This window comes from Grampus griseus, assembly GCF_964374135.1.
Source record: "Grampus griseus genome assembly, chromosome: 2".
Taxonomy (NCBI): Eukaryota; Metazoa; Chordata; class Mammalia; order Artiodactyla; family Delphinidae; genus Grampus; species Grampus griseus.
This window is the reverse complement of record NC_139018.1, coordinates 110,968,781-110,985,331: the sequence shown is the minus strand read 5'-3', so window position 1 is coordinate 110,985,331 and position 16,551 is coordinate 110,968,781. Positions and strand designations below refer to the sequence as shown.

General features: G+C 36.3%; 1 protein-coding gene across 2 annotated transcripts in view; it reads right to left on the bottom strand.

The window, feature by feature from the left end:
- PIAS1 (protein inhibitor of activated STAT 1) overlaps positions 1-16,551 on the bottom strand; it is a 121,529-nt gene that overhangs the window by 45,187 nt on the left and 59,791 nt on the right. For both annotated transcript variants that reach the window (XM_082649229.1, XM_082649230.1), the window contains exons 3-4: positions 2,835-2,919; positions 2,523-2,570 (exon numbers count right to left, since the gene is read on the bottom strand). In XM_082649229.1, the coding sequence (XP_082505355.1) occupies positions 2,523-2,570; positions 2,835-2,919 (133 nt within the window). The remainder of the gene's footprint in view (positions 1-2,522; positions 2,571-2,834; positions 2,920-16,551) is intronic.

The following is a 16,551-nucleotide window of genomic DNA, read 5'->3' as shown; positions in this document are numbered from 1 at the left end:
TTTAAGACAACTATTCTTGATTATTATACTTCCTTATTCCCAATATAGAGCTGAGGCTCATTCCACTTTACAGAATGTTCACAGCACCTTTGAGTTACATGTTAAGAAGAATGCTGTCTCTGAATTCTGTGAAATATTCATCATGCACAAACACCTTCTCTCAACATCTTGATCTGCCTGCCATGCAATCTGTGTGAGGGAGTGTCCACAAAATGGGACAATTTTCTATATAAAATGTTATGGGTACATATAAATATATGGTCATCTTTAAGCAGGGACAATCTGTAGCTTCCATTAGATTCTCAAAGGGGTTAGAGATCCATATAAAAGTTGAGAATTACTAATCTACAAAGATTTTCTCAAAATATACTTAGCAAACAGATGTCAAAGCCCACAAGATCATCTCTAACTCCAGCAGAAGCTTCTATTACAGGCCAGTTCTTTACTTTGCAACAGTAAGAGGATGCCATAAAGCTTTTAATCAATTACTCCAATGCAGAGATAAATTAGCAACGTGAACCTGGCTGCCTGAAGCTACAGAAAAGCAATAATTTATATGACAAGTTGACTGCTATTCAATTAAGTAAAAAGTGAAAATCTAAATCACCCTTACAAACCGAAGACAAAAAAAAGATTTTAAACATGGGGAACAAGAGCAGAAAGTTTCTATATAGGAGTTCATGGGGGTGGGGAGGGGAAACAGATAAATGAAAACAGATTAGGAATCTAATAGAGAAAATATTGATCCTAATTCTGACCAAATTGTTTTCATGTTTTAGATAAAGACTTATAATTAGGAGAGTGGAAGGTATACACTCCCAACTTAATACACTGGGATTGCTGTAGGGGGTGAGGAGGGGATGAAAACAATTTAGTAAAATACAAAGAACCACCTAACAATTACCAAATATAATACAAAATGGTTGTTTTTTCATCAAATTCTGGAGATAAATTTGATGGCTAAGCCATTTTTAACCGTCAAGATCCCCTTAGAATCTCTGAATTTATCTTAGAAAGAAAACCTTCCTTTGGAATGTGAACCATACCTCTTTGCTGCTTTAAAGAATGCATGCGTACGTTAGTACTAAGGATAGTAACTAGATCTTTTGTTTTAGAGCTATGGTTTTCAAACTTTATTTTAGTCTTGGGATACTCTCCTCAAATGAAAACTAACCCAGAAGTCAAACATGTAGAACAGACCAAAGCCACATTACTTTGGTTCAGAGTGTGTGTATATGTGTGTGTCAGGTGGGGGAATTGGGGAGGTTGGGGAAGAGAAGGTGGAATGGTAGCCAGAGGGTAGCCCCCAAACAGTGGCTCTAAGCAACAGTCTGAAAACCACTGTTTTAAAGGACAAAGTCACATATCAGTATGAACAAAATGTAAACTACTGAGGCAGGGAAGTAAAAAATATTACAGCAATATACAATTAATTATGAAGGCACCATATTTTAGTCCTTTAATTTATTCAGTCATTATCATAGTCTGTCCCTGACAGAGGAAAAAGTACCTTTTACACAGAAACACCTTTGTCAGTGCCTTCCAAAACCAAGACCTCAACCTCTCCTCTGCTTTCTCAGTTTTCATCACACTATTTTTGAACCTAAATCAGAGTTTTTCACATTATTCCATGAAGCACTGAGTTGGTGCTTTCATCTCTTTTCTGATCTCCTAGTGTATTTATAATCTGTACATACAACTTAGTATCTGATTATTGAGACTGGGCTATCTGTTTGACTTATCCTTCCCACTTTATAGGGAAAACAGCTTGTTGAGGAAAACAACTGTCTTGTATTTCCTCTTCTATCCCTATTGCAACAAGAACAATGTGGGACACTTAAGTTTACACAAGGATAGTCACTGAGTAAAAACAACAGCATAAGATGGTTTATGTAAGCAACAAGAGAGAGACATATTAACATAAAAGATGTCTTAGATATTCTTAGAAGAAATGGGCTAAGAAAAGAAACAATATGGGCAGTAGCATGTTGAGAATTTTTCGTTTTCCAAATTGCAAAATTTCGTCTTTACAAATCTATCAAGAGATGTCTCACATGGAATCTAAATTAGAGAGTATCTAAATTAATGGTTTAAAAATACAGGACAAAACAAATTAGACTATTTTGGTTCTTGTTAGTCCATGAGACACTGTAGACTTAATCTAAGTATTAGTTCTTTACAGTAGTTTGCTACTCATGCAGATAAGGTCTTTGCTTTCATAAAACTTGGTACTTCTAAAGAGCTGACCACCATATTTAAACATATCATTAGCTGGAGCTTCTCAACCAACCAAGGGCAACCAAAATAGAGAAATATGGTTAAATATATGGCACATGACTTGGCTACATTAAAATCTAACTTTGATAGTAATTAGGATGTATCGTAACAGGAAAAGGTTTTCCCTCACCCAAACATCTAAACCCAATACTTTCAATATACTTACTGAAAATCAGGTAGATTTTTCAAATCTTTAAGAAATATTAACTTTTAAACTTTGGATATATACTGTAGCAACACTGTACCTTAACTGGACCTGCACTGTGAAGTCACATTTGGTCCCAGAAATATCCCTAGAAAAGACAGAGTAAGAACTACAGTTATTTTAAAGATATACAGAGGAAAGCTGATTCAAAGACACTGTTACCCCAGAAAGTATTTCAGATTTATCAGAAATATTAACAGTTATTAGGGTAACTAACACTATAATAGTATTTTCAATACTAATATTTGCATGACAATAATACTCATCCAATACACTGTTTTTAAAAGTCACTTATTATAGACAAAACTGGATTCAAAGGTCAAGCTGCAAGTTACACTCGAAGACAACTTACATGGAACTACTGATTTGCTGCACTTGTTGTGGTGTCAATGCAAATGCAAAACAGGTTTCTCGAAAGCGCTGGCTGTTGTCTGATGCTAAAGAAGAAAAGAATTATATTTTTAATTACCTTCAAATTCATCAATATAGAACACAACAGCAAACAAAACAAAAAAACCCAACCATTCACACACCTTTAAATTAACTAGGACAGATTCTAGAGTTTAGATAACAACTCAGTTAAGACACTGAAAAATAAGATATGTGCCAATATCTAATCATATAGATGTCTGCATCTAAAAAGCACACTTGTATAAAAACATGCTGATATTAATTTTATTTAAAATAATATAAACCCATTTAAAGATACATGGCTTCTGAGCTAAGTAACAAACATATACATACACCTTGAGATCTGCACAGGTAAGATGACAGTTGGACTTGAAGGCAAATTAAGAATTTTATCATCTCCCATCTAACTATACCATGCCAAGTTTTATACAATAAATATCATATACAGTTTCTCCTATGCTTAGATGAAATGACATCAAAATGTGCCTGTGGTCACTATCTCAAAGGAGGAAAGGAGTTACAAGAAGGGAAGGAAGGGAATAGAGAGAAGGAAGGGAGGGAAGTGGAGGCGGGGGGAGAGAAAAGAGCAAGAGAACAGGCAGGGAAGCACAGGTCAGTGAAGACCAGGGATTCCTACAGGGCGCTGCCGTGAGCAACAATATTTCTATTGGCTTTTAATACACGTTATGTCTATTTTTAAAATCAGTGGTCAATATCCCTCTTGTTCACTAATATTTCCTCAGTGCTTGGCACAAAGAAGCACTGAATGACTGTTTGTTGAATGAACAAAAGACTGAAAATTAAGAAATACCAAACTTAATTATTTAAACTGTCCTTTTCCAGGATAATTTTCTAGAACAAATGGATCACTGAAATTTATTACCAAGGAACTCCTAGCCTGTGGGCCACTTAAACTGGTGCAGAAAAAGGAGCTGAACCCATCTCTAAAAGGGTTCAAACAAAGTATAAATGGAAGAAGTGAAAGGAAGGTTGAACTCTATCTAGATCAATGGTCTGCAAGCTCATTTGATTATTTGTACCTTTCAGCAAAATAATTTAGCATATACCATGTATACGTTATGTATGTTGAACTATTATACTGATATTGTATATGCTATAAAACACACCAAAAATAGAAGTTAAAAATGTTAAAATTTGACATAAAATTTTAGATATTTTTGTGAATTCGATTTTATGGAAAATCTCAACTTTAGAAACTTCTGTTTTACAGGTAGATATTTTTTCCTTTATCCCTATGGATTGTCTTGTGTACCCCCTGAGATGCATACCCCCAACATCGGAGATCATTATTTTGGATGATCTGCCTGCAAGCAACACTTCCTCCAAAATTACCACCAAAGACAAATGTCAAAAAGCTGTACAAATGTATCACTATGAGAAAGAAATGCAAAAGAACACTGTTGATCTACAATTTCATGTCAATATAGGAGTATCTTTTAAAGTCTACATTTGCTTTTCTGCTTTCTGTGATCTGGGAAGGTTTTTTCTTAAAAACTCTATCCCCAAGAAACAGTTACTGACCAGAAAGTTATCTTAATCATGAAATATCAACGTGGCAAAAGGCAGATAACCAAGGACCAGAATGTAGAAAAGCAAACAGTTTCCTCTGTCAGGCAATGAAAGTAACTTCTTTTGCTTCTTAGAGGATATGTCTCTATAAAGATTTTAGTCCAGTAGGCTTATCCTGATTTAGATTTCTGGCTCCATTCTAAAACAGTGCTATTGATAAAATAATTTCCCAAGTACCCAAATTAATATTATTCTCTGGGGAAAATTTCACATTCATTTTAGAATACATGAGTACAGTAAGTTTTGGACACACACACACGCAGATTTAGATAGAGAAGATATGACTAAAATAACAAGGCTGTTTCTTGAACCACACATAGAAATCAGGTTTATTACTTAATAGTAATCCCTTTTTACATCCTCTTGTGTATAAATGCTCATGGGGTTATTACTGTTTACCTGGAAAAGCATCTTTCGTACTATTTGATTTTCAGGTTTAATTTTGCTGTGAATGCCAGTGAAATTATAGTTTTGGTCTTAGATAAGACTATTTAAAAACTTTTCTAAAAGTTAATTAAGCTATCATCATCCCTTTCAGAAAAGTTCAGGCCAAACAGAATCATGGAATCTTCATACTGAAAAATGAGTCTTACAAATCATCCAAAACAATGACCTCCGATGTTGGGGGTATGCATCTCAGGGGGTACACAAGACAATCCATAGGGTTAAAGGAAAAAATATCTACCTGTAAAATAGAAGTTTCTAAAGTTGAGATTTTCCATAAAATCGAATTCACAAAAATATCTAAAATTTTATGTCAAATCTTAACTTTTTTAACTTCTATTTTTGGTGTGTTTTATAGCATATACAATATCAATATAATTGTTTAACATATATAACATATACATGGTATATGCTAAATTATTTTGCTGAAAGGTACAAATATTCAAATGAGCTTGCAGACCATTGATCTAGATAGAGTTCAACCTTCCTTTCAATTCTTCCATTTATACTTTGAACCCTTTTAGAGATGGGGGAAGAGAAGCCATCACCTTGTCAAGCAGAAGATGACTGGTGATAAACAGTGTAATTGTAAGAAAGCTTGCAGCCCAACAGAGTAGCAAAGTTTAGTGGAAAGAGATGAGATCACATACACCTGGATTCCAAACTGGTTTTACCACTTACTTGCCACGTGACCTTAGGTACTTATCCACTCTGAATCTGTTTTCTTCAATATTTAAACATAAACATACACGAGCACAAAAACGCTCACAGGATTATTTTAAATTTAAATGAGGTAAGGTATTTAAAACAAGCACCAATTTCCTTTTCTGTCTCCCTTCCTCCTTATGCCCTTACACTGAATCAAAATATATAATGCTGTAACTCCCACCCACTGATGTCATATAGCATATCCAGTCATAGCCATTCTTCAAATATTTCAGACAGCATTAATGTGCCCCCTCTCTCTCCATCGACTCTTGCCACTGTACTTCAGGCAAGACTTCAGAATTACTCACCATTCTGATCTTTCTCCTCTGGACATATCCCAGTCTATCACACTTTTAAAGTGACAGCCAGAATTGAACACACTCTGTCATAGCATACTATTTCTCCAAAATATTTGCTGCCCCTCTGTATTGGCCCATCCCCACAGGAGGAATATGACCCAGTGCCACTGATGCCTTGGTCAATGAAATATGAGTAGAAGTGTACCACTGTGGAGCAGACCTTTAAGAACTATCCTTGGGTTTCAACATCTTTTTCTTTCCAGTCTGCCTTGATTCTAGAGTGGAGAGAACAGAGCAGAGCCACAACCAATCCACAGCTAATAAGTAACGTAAGTGAAAAATAAATCTTAGTTGTTTGCCATTGAAATTTATGATTGCTTGTAAGCTGACTTATTATTCAGATGTGAGATGACAAGAACAATATTTTTATCAACAACTACCATCTACTCCTGTTAATCCATACAACAATCATAAAGAAATCTACTCTTTTTTCAGGTTTAGAAATTGAGGTTCAAAGTAGTTATGTAACTGTCAAGGCCTCATACTAGGTAAGTAAAATCCGAACTGGAGGTCAGATCTACACATTTCCAAAGCCCATGCTCTCCTCAAAACATAGGTCTATTAGCTCCCCTGATCTAAGTGTGCTGTACTTCTTTTTTTTTTTTTTTTTGTGGTACGCGGGCCTCTCACATTGCGGAGCACAGGCTCCGGAAGCGCAGGCTCAGCGGCCATGGCTCACGGGCCTAGCTGCTCCGCGCCATGTGGGATCTTCCCGGACCGGGGCACGAACCCGCGTCCCCTGCATCGGCAGGCGGACTCTCAACCACTGCGCCACCAGGGAAGCCCTGTGCTGTACTTCTATTAATGCAGCCTAGCATTATACTGAATCATAGAAAACAGGAAAAGAATTACCCACTATACTCTCATCATAACTGCTTGTCATTTTTACATATTTCTTTCCAATCAAATTACACATACAATTTAAAAGCTCGCTTTAAAAAAATTACTCTTATCACATTTTCAATTACAATCTCTATTACCATATTTTAATTATTGCATTGTATTCTATCTGTGAGGTGTATGAAAATTTTAATTGCTCCCTTGATAAACCATTTAGGTTTTTCTAATTTTTCATTATTTGAAATGACTCTGTATACAGGGCTTATACGTTTGTTTTTTGGAATGGAGGCGGGGGGGGGTAGTTATTATTTTCTTCGGATCAATTCCCAGATGTGGGTTTTCTGGGTCAAAAAGTATGGAGATTTTTTTAAATGAATCTTGACATATCACAAGAGTGGTTTGCAAATGCTTGTAACACTATAAGACCATGAGCAATTTGTGCATCTACTAAATGCATCCTAGTCTGGCCTGCACGGGAGTTGCTGCTAATTTAATGGGTGGATCTGGGCAACTCCTTAGTAGTTTAATTTGTATTAAGAATTTTTTTCTTGTTTTTAACTTCCTATTTAGTTAATTGTCTAATCTTGTCCTATGCCCATTTTTACATCTGCATAAGAGTTTCATATATAAAAAATATTAACCCTTTGGAAATCTGCTGCAAATATTTCCCCCAGTCTGTTATGTTTTTTCATTTTGGCTACATTTTGGGATGATACAAAAGTTAAGTTTTATGTAGTGTAATCTGTCAACCACCTCCTTATAAATTTGTGTTGTTCCCCTTCTTAGGTTCAATCAGTACACAATTCAATTCTCTGGCTTGTTGTTTCTATGTAATTATCAATCCATCTGGAACTTATTTTAGTATGTGATATTTTTAAAAAATCTAAATTTTTGTTTCTCCAAATTGCTTAGTTATACTAATACCATTTGTTAAATAATCCTTCTTCCCTATGGATACGTGTGCTTCCTTTACCATACATTAAATCCTTATATCCAACATGTTCCATTCCCAGGCTATTTTCTCATTGGTCTTTTTTTATCCTGGTGCTGGCACTCTTCTTTTTAATTGTTATAGTTTCACTATGTTTTAATATCTTATATCAGGTTTCTCTACATCCATTCTTCTTTTTTCAGAACTTTAACATCAACTCAAATGTTTTATCATCTAGATAAACTTCTGAATCCTTTTGCCATGATTCTCAAAGCTCAGTGGTATTTTGAGTAGAATTACAATAAACCCATGAATTATTTTGAGAGCTGACATCTTTATATATGTTTACATCTTTAATCTTCCCATCCTGGAGTACTGTATCCATTCATTCATATCCTTAATGTTTTGTCATTTTCATCATATAAATTAGTCACACGGTTCCCATTAAGATTATTCTTATGCAAAATATCAACAATAGGAGAATGACTGACTAAACATTCATATAATGGAATACTCTGTAACCAAAAAAGGAGAAAAATCAACAACACCAGAAGCTAGTTTCTTTTTGAAGATCAATAAAATTGATAAAGCTCTAGCAAGACTACTAAGGAAAAGAAGAAAAGAAAAATAAGAATAAGGAATAAGAGGTAACATCACTACAGATTCTATAGACAATAAAAGTATATAGGAGAATATCATGAACACCTTTTGGCCAAAAATTGACAACTTAGAAAAAACAAGTTTCTTGAAAAACAAAAACTACCAAATAGATAACCTGAATAGCTCTATATCTAGTTTAAAGTTTGAATTTGTAGTTAAATATCTTTCCTGAAAGAAAAGTCTAGGCCCAGATGTTTTCTCTGTGGAATTCTACCAAATATTTAAGAAACAGTACCAATTCTACATAAATTGTTTAAAAAAACTGAAGAATTCTATCAAACATTTAAGCAAAGAGTAATAACAAATTCTAAACAAACGCTTGCTCCCAAATTAAAAAGAGAACATTTCACAACTCATTTTATGAGAGTTATTACTCCAGTACCAAAACAAGACAAAGACATTAAAAGAATATTACCTCTCATGAACATAAATACAAACATTCTTAACGGAACTTTCACAAATCAAATCCAACCATATAAAAAAAAGGATAATACATTATAACCAAGAGAGATTTATCCCAAGAATGCAGGGTTGTTTCAACATTCAAGTCACTAGATTAACAAACTAAAAAAGAAACATGTTGTCATTTCAATAGATGCAGAAAAAGCATGTGACAAAAATTTAACATCCATTCCTGATTTTTAAAAAAACTCTCAGCAAACCAGGAATAGAAGTGAACTTCCTCAACCCAAAAAAGGATTTCTATGAAAAATTTACAGCCAACGTTACATTTAGGGACTTCCCTGGTGGTCCAGTGGTTAAGAATCTGCCTTCCAATGCGGGAGACGTGGGTTCAACCCCTGGTCAGAGAACTAGGATCCCACATGCTGCAGGGCAGCTAAGCCTGTGTTCCACAACCACTGAGCCTGCGCGCTCTGGAACCACAACTAGAGAAGCTTGCTCGCCGCAATGAAGGGTCCTGCATGCTGCAACGAAGATCCCACATGCCGAAATAAATAAATAAATGAAAAAAAAAAATTACAATTAAAGATGAGAGACTAAAGAATTAGAAACAAGACAGTGACATCCACTCATCATTTCTATTCAGCAATGTACTGGAGATTCTTGCCAGTGCAATAAGGCAAGAAAAAGAAAGAAAAAACATCAGGATTGAAAAATAACTAAAACCATCTATTCACAGACAACATGATGATCTATGTAGAAAATCTGACAGACTCTACCAAAAGGTATTAGAATAAGTGAGTTTAATAAGGTAACAATCATATACAAAAATCTGTGCTATTTCTATAAATTAGTAGTAAACAATAAGAAATTGAAATTTTAAAAACACATTTATAGTAGCATCCCCTCAAAATGAAATACTTAGGCATAAAACTGACAGAAGAGGAGCTAGACCTGTGCGTTGAAAAATGCCAAATATTGCTCAGAGAAATTAAGGACCCAAATAAATGAAGAGAGAGACAGTGTTCATGGCTCAGATGACTCAATGTGGTTATCAGTTGTTTCCAAACTGATCTACAGATTCAATGTAATCCAATAAAAATCCTAGCTAGTTTGTTTTTTTTTTTTTTTTTAAGAAATTGATAAGGTGCTTCTAAACTTCATGTGGAAATGCAAAGGACCTAGAAGAGTTAAAACAACTTTGAAAAAGAAGAACAAAGCTAGAGGGCCAATACCACTTGGTTCTGAAACTTATTATAAAGCTACAGTAATTAAGACAGTGTGATGTTGGTGTCTAGATTAAAAAAATAGATCTATGGAGCAGAATAGAGAATCTTGAAATATATCCACATATATATGAACGACTGATTTTTGACAAAGGTTCAAAGGCAATTTAGTTGAAAAAGAACAGTCTTTTCAATGAATGGTGCCAGAACAACTGGATACTCATATGCAGTGGGGGGAAAAGTGCTTTGAGTTATATAGTACACCATATGCAAAAATTAACACAAAGTAGATCATAGGTGACATCAGAGAAAATGGTAGAATAGAAAGCTCCAGGAGTTAGTTCCTCCTCCCAAACAACCATTAAGCTGGGGAAAAAAAAATCAGAATCAATGATTTCAGAACTCTGAACCTGATCAGACACACAGCAACCAGGGGAATGCTTGATGAAGAAAGAGACTGCTGAATCTGTTGAGAGAGCTGTGTGAGTGATCTAGCAATTATCCCCTATTCCTCAGCCCCACTGTAGCTGTAGGGACTGTAGCCTGTCATCTATCACAAGATTTAAAGAGATGTACACACTTTTGGGGGGGCAGGGTGAGGGGTGATTGGATGTTTGGAGAAATCTCCATCAGATCACAGGCCGACTGAAGAGACAATGGAAGAGAAACTTCACAGACCACACACAAAGAATACAGACTTTGCAAAAGTAGTAAAGGAAAGTCACTATAGTCCCCTTGCAGATCTAGCTCCAGCTTCTGAGGGTCACTAAGTTGCTGAAGACCTCTTTGGACTCCTCATCCACCTCAAATCCACAAAAATTGTGAACAAACTGTGGGCAAAGGTTCTTCCAAACCCCATTCATGGTGATGGCTGTAACCTCATGGCAAGCAAAGTCAGTGTTTTTTATGGCCTTGTAGATGTTATAGTCCTTCCAAAATTGTCGCAAGGTTGTTCCTGATTCGTCACTCACCTTTACTGCCTGACGAAAAGTGTGATGTAAATAATATTTCTTGAAAGTCGCTATAACTCCCTGGTCCATAGGCTGGACGAGCGACGTAGTATTCGGTGGCAGATGCACTACTCTGACGTTGGGATGAAAGTCATCTATGAATGGTGGGTGGCCCGGAGCACTGTCAAGCAGCAAAAGAATGTTGGAATGGGATGTCCTTCTCCAAGCAATATTTCTCTACCTCTGGGATAAAGTGGTGGAAAAACCAGTCCTGGAAAATGGCCTGTGTAACCCAGGCTTTGGGGTTACTCTTCCACAACAGGAAGACAGCCCTTGGCTATGTCTTTAAGGGCTCTTGTGTTCTCTCAATGATAAGCTAAGAGAGGTTTCAGCTTCATATCACTGGAAGCATTGCCACCAAACAACAGTTAGCCTATCCTTTGCTGCTTTATAGCCTGGCATCAACTTTTCCTCCTTACTGATGTAACTTTGGTCTGGCAGCCTCTTCCAGTATAGTCCTGTCTCATCCACATTAAGAACCTGCTCAGGTAAATACTCGCCTTGATCAATAATTTCTCGAAGCGTTTCAGGAAATTCCCGGACAGCTACTGTATCTGCACTTGCTGCCTTGACACTTACTTTTACATTGTGAAGGTTGGCTCTAGCCTCGAACTGATGAAACCAGCCAAGGCTGGCATTAAAAGATGCGCAATCTGGGCTTCCCTGGTGGCGCAGTGGTTGAGAGTCTGCCTGCCGATGCAGGGAACACGGGTTTGTGACCCGGTCCGGGAAGATCCCGCATGCCGCGGAGCGGCTGGGCCCGTGAGCCATGGCTGCTGAGCCTGCGTGTCCGGAGCCTATGCTCCGCAACGGGAGAGGCCACAACAGTGAGAGGCCCGCGTACCGCAAAAAAAAAAAAAAAAAAAGATGCGCAATCTGATTCTTCACCGTGTTTCTTCAAGTCTTCATAAAGGCTTTTAGCTTTCTCTTGAATCAGCATTAAACTGAGTGGGACTTGAGGCTGATACTGCATCCATACACTGAGAAGTTTCTCCATCTCCTCTATCACTTTTCCATGCTTCTTTGATATTACTGATATTGTCCACTTCATCGGCACAGCAGACTTTACACGTTCCATGATCTTGTCCTTGCTCTTTAGAATCATGCCAATGGTTGAACGATTCATGTTATAAGAATGAGCGATATCTACCATCTTTTCGCCTTGCTCCACTCTCAATTATTTTCACTTCTGTATCCATCGTTACCACTTGGCACTTCTTAGCAGTACCAGCTACACCACTGCTACTTTTACGCTTGCTTCCAGACATCCTGGGCTTGAAATAAAGATACTGTACTATGGTACTCTATACAGTACTGTACAGCCGGGGTCCCCAACCCCCAGACCAGTACTAGTCTGTGGCCTGTTAGGAACTGGGCTGCACAGCAGGAAGTGAGAGGCAGGAGAGCGAGCAAAGCTTCATCTGTATTTACAGCCACTTCCCATCGCTCACATTACCGCCTGAGCTCTGCCTCCTATCAGCATTATGGTGAGTTGTACAATTATTTCATTGTATATTACAATGTAATAATAATAGAAATAAAGTGCACAACAGTTGAATCATCCCGAAACCACCACACCCCCAACCTTGGTCCATGGAAAAATTGTTTTCCACGAAACCAGTCCCTGGTGCCTAAAAAGTCGGGGACCACTGCTGTATAGTAAAGTACACAAAAGCACAACCACTTGTAGAGAACGCACGCACGTGACAACGTACACCAGACACGTGATCTTACATGACTGGACATGAAAATGCGCACTTGCATCTCTGAATGTTCTCAACTTGAAGGTTCGTATGTAGGGGAATTACTGTACACAAAACCAGAACCACTTCAAACTGACGAGATGGCTACAATTAAAAACAAAACAAAATCACAAGAGTTGGTGAGGATATGGAGAAACTGGAACCCCCCCCATACACTGATGATAGGAATACTAAAATGGTACAGATGCTGTGGCAAACAATTTGGCAGTTCCCCCAAGAGTAAAACACAGAATTATCATTAAGACTCAGCAATTCCACTCCTAGGTATATACTAATGCAAAGAAATGAAAGCAGGGACTCTAAACAGATATCTGAATGCCAATGTCCATAACAGCTTTATTCACAATAGCCAAAAGGTAAAAGAAACTCAAGTGTCCATCAAGAGGTGAATAGATAAACAAATATCTATTCCAGGGATGGATTGGGAGTAAAGATTTCTTTAGGTACAGTCCCAAAGCACGATCTTTTTTTCAACTGATGAATTGGACTTCATCAAAATTAACAACTTATGCTCTTGGAAAGACACTGTTAAAAAAAAAAAAAGAAAAGAGAAGCCACAGACTGGGAGAAAATATTTACAATTCACATATCCATTAAAGGACTTGTAGCCAGAATCTATAAAGAACTCTTACAAGTCACTAACAAGAAAGCAAACAACATAACAAAATTTGAATGTGCAGAAGATCTGAACAGACACCTCACCAAAGAACATAAATATATGGATGACAAAAAAGCACATTAAAAGATGTTCAACATCCTTAGTCTGTGGGAAATGCAAATTAAAACTACAATGAGATACACACCTATTAGAATGTCTAAAATCCTTAAAATGACAACACCAAGTGTTGACAAGGATGGAGAGCAACTGAAAAGTTCATATGCTACAGAAGAGAATGTAAAATGGCCTAATGGTTTAAAAAACAGTTTGGCAGCTGCTTACAAAGTTAAACCTGTATCTATCATCTGATCCACTTGCTCCATTCCTAAGTAATCTACCCAAGAAAAATATAAGCATATAATTATACAAAGATTTGAGCCTAAATTTTCATAGCAGATTTGTTCTCAACAGCCAAAAACTGGAAACTCAAATGTCTATCAGTGGGTGAATGAATAAATAGTGTTATATCCATATAATAAATACCATTCAGCAATAAAAAGCAACAAACTACCGATACAACAACATGGGTAAACCTTAGAATATAATCTAAGAGAAGTCAGCCTCGTTCCCCTCCCCCCCAAAAAGATTATATATTCCATGATACCATTATATAAAATTTTAGAAAATGCAAACTGATCTATAGTGACAGAAAACACATCATATCTAGGGGCTGGTTGGGAATGGAAGGGGCAGCTGGGAGGAATTACTAATGGGATGAGGAAACTTTGGGGAGTGATGGATATGTTCATTATTTTTATAATGATGGTGATTTCACACAGTCAAAATGTATTAAATTGTACATTTCAAGTATGTGAAGTTTATGGTATGTCAAGGATATTTTGATAAAGTTGTTTAAGAAAGTAGTAACTAAAGCAAAATGGTGCACACACGCACCCACACACAAAAAAACCGGCAGATGGTGAGGGGGAATGAACAACAGAACAGAACCCTTGTACCACATTTAAGGCTCAAGTCAAAGAAGAAACAGCCAGAAATTCACAAAGAAAAACAGGAGGAAATGGCGTCCTTGACATCAAGGGAAGAGAGCATTTCAAAGCGGCAGTGGTACACGCTCAGAAGTCAGGATAAGAATTGAGAACTAGACTTAATAACTGGCAAGCCACAGATGATCTTGGCTGGACCTGTTTCAGTGCAATGTGGAGCAAACGTCAGATTGCAACAGATTCAGGTATGAATGGTTATTGATTTTAATACTTAAATATGAGAACTTTGTTTTCATAGCTGCAATAGGAAGTTAATATCTCAGATTTGTGAATTAATTACTATTCTGTTTTGAATCACTACAGCCAATCTTGAAGGTCTCCAAAGTTCTATAATGTAATTTGAAATTTTGCTAAGATAGGACTTTGAATATTAGCTGTTTTGAGGATGTAGGATGAGTGTCCCGGGTAATAACTCAGCCTCTCAATGTGGCCTTGTATACTTGTCAGTAGCTCTTGTTGAGGGTAAAAACAGTCATTCAGATTTCCACCTTTTCCATACTCCAATTCAGAGAAAGGATGAAATGTTCTAGTGGAGTTTGTAATTAAGGATACCTATAAAGGTGTCGTGGAGGATATCTCTTGTGAATATTAAGGGCTCACTGTACTTACAGGAGAAGATTTTCAACAACCTGCCCCCCCCCGTAAGTATTAATTACCAATGTTTCATGTGTAAGAAAGAAAACCATTGCCTATAATAACCAGAATATAATTATCAATCAAAACATAAAATGTGCAGAGAAAAAGTTATGGCTTTAGAAATTTCTTTTTTTTTTAAAAAACATTGTTCCATAGAGAGATGAACTAGACTAAAAAGAGAAAGAGGAATCATGTTGCAATTTACATAAACTAAACATATTGGAAGGCAAAACCTAGATACATAACATAAACAAAGTTATTGAGATTCTGATGATAGAAACACTAAGCTAATCTAAGTGGTTGTACTTTCAACTGCTCTAAAAATATTTATTATTCCACCTCACCAGCAGAAAGAAAAGCTAAAAATAGTCATCTTTCTGTTATTTCATTCTTGCTGTCTTGGGGAAAGTGAAACTAAAGTACCTATCTACAAATGTCAGTCTTAAAATCTTTATTGAACATTTTGGTTTATTCAAAAAAACAAACAAAAACCTGGACAATAAGGTAATTTTTAAAAATATACCTGAAATTACCTAATTTTATCATTAGACTGCTCTACCACTGAAAAAGAAGGTTGCAGAGTATTTGTTTCCCCAATAAAAGGCATATACCGAATCATCAACGAACTTATACTGCTTTTGACTATCTATCTTTAATATGGTAAGTATTTTAAGCAAACAAAATATAATGACCTGAGAACACAGTCATAAAATATTAAGGTAAAAAAGGCAAGATATAAACTTGAAATGCACAGCCTAAGTAAATTTATTTATATATGTGTATATAGATGTATACACGCAATGAAAGATCAAAAGAAGCAGCAAAAACCCGTTTCTTTGTAACTTAAAAGTTTTTTCACATTGAGTATGCATTGCTTTTATAATAATTTGTTTTACATATCTTATATAGAAATCAATATAATATCACACATACACGTTAAACACACAGCTATGATGTTCTACTGCTAGATTTTAAGAATTCTCATGGTGGCAAATATTCCACAATATTTGCCTGGCTAAAGGCAAAAGTTCTTTGGGGGTACAACAAAAGCCACACATGAATTTTTCCATGAAGCAGGAAAGAACACTGTAACATGCAATTCTGTTGGACTCTAGCTCTATAAAACCCTCTGATATCATTTTATCACACCCTAATTGTAGGTTCCTAATAAATTCATTTTCAGTAAGCTTACTATGCTTTTCATCATCTTTCTCCTCTGGAATTTAACTCTACCTGTCCTATTTATTTTGTCTTTATAATTTCTCAGATAGTTTACTGAGTTAGTCAGCTGGTCTCCTGAAGAACTTAAATCGTTATGAGCCTATACAGACTCCTAAGTAACTTTAGAGCTAACGGTATGGTAAATATTATATCTGGCCTATCTATTCTTTCACAGCTGGCAGGCTATCAAGCTATTTTAAGTCCAG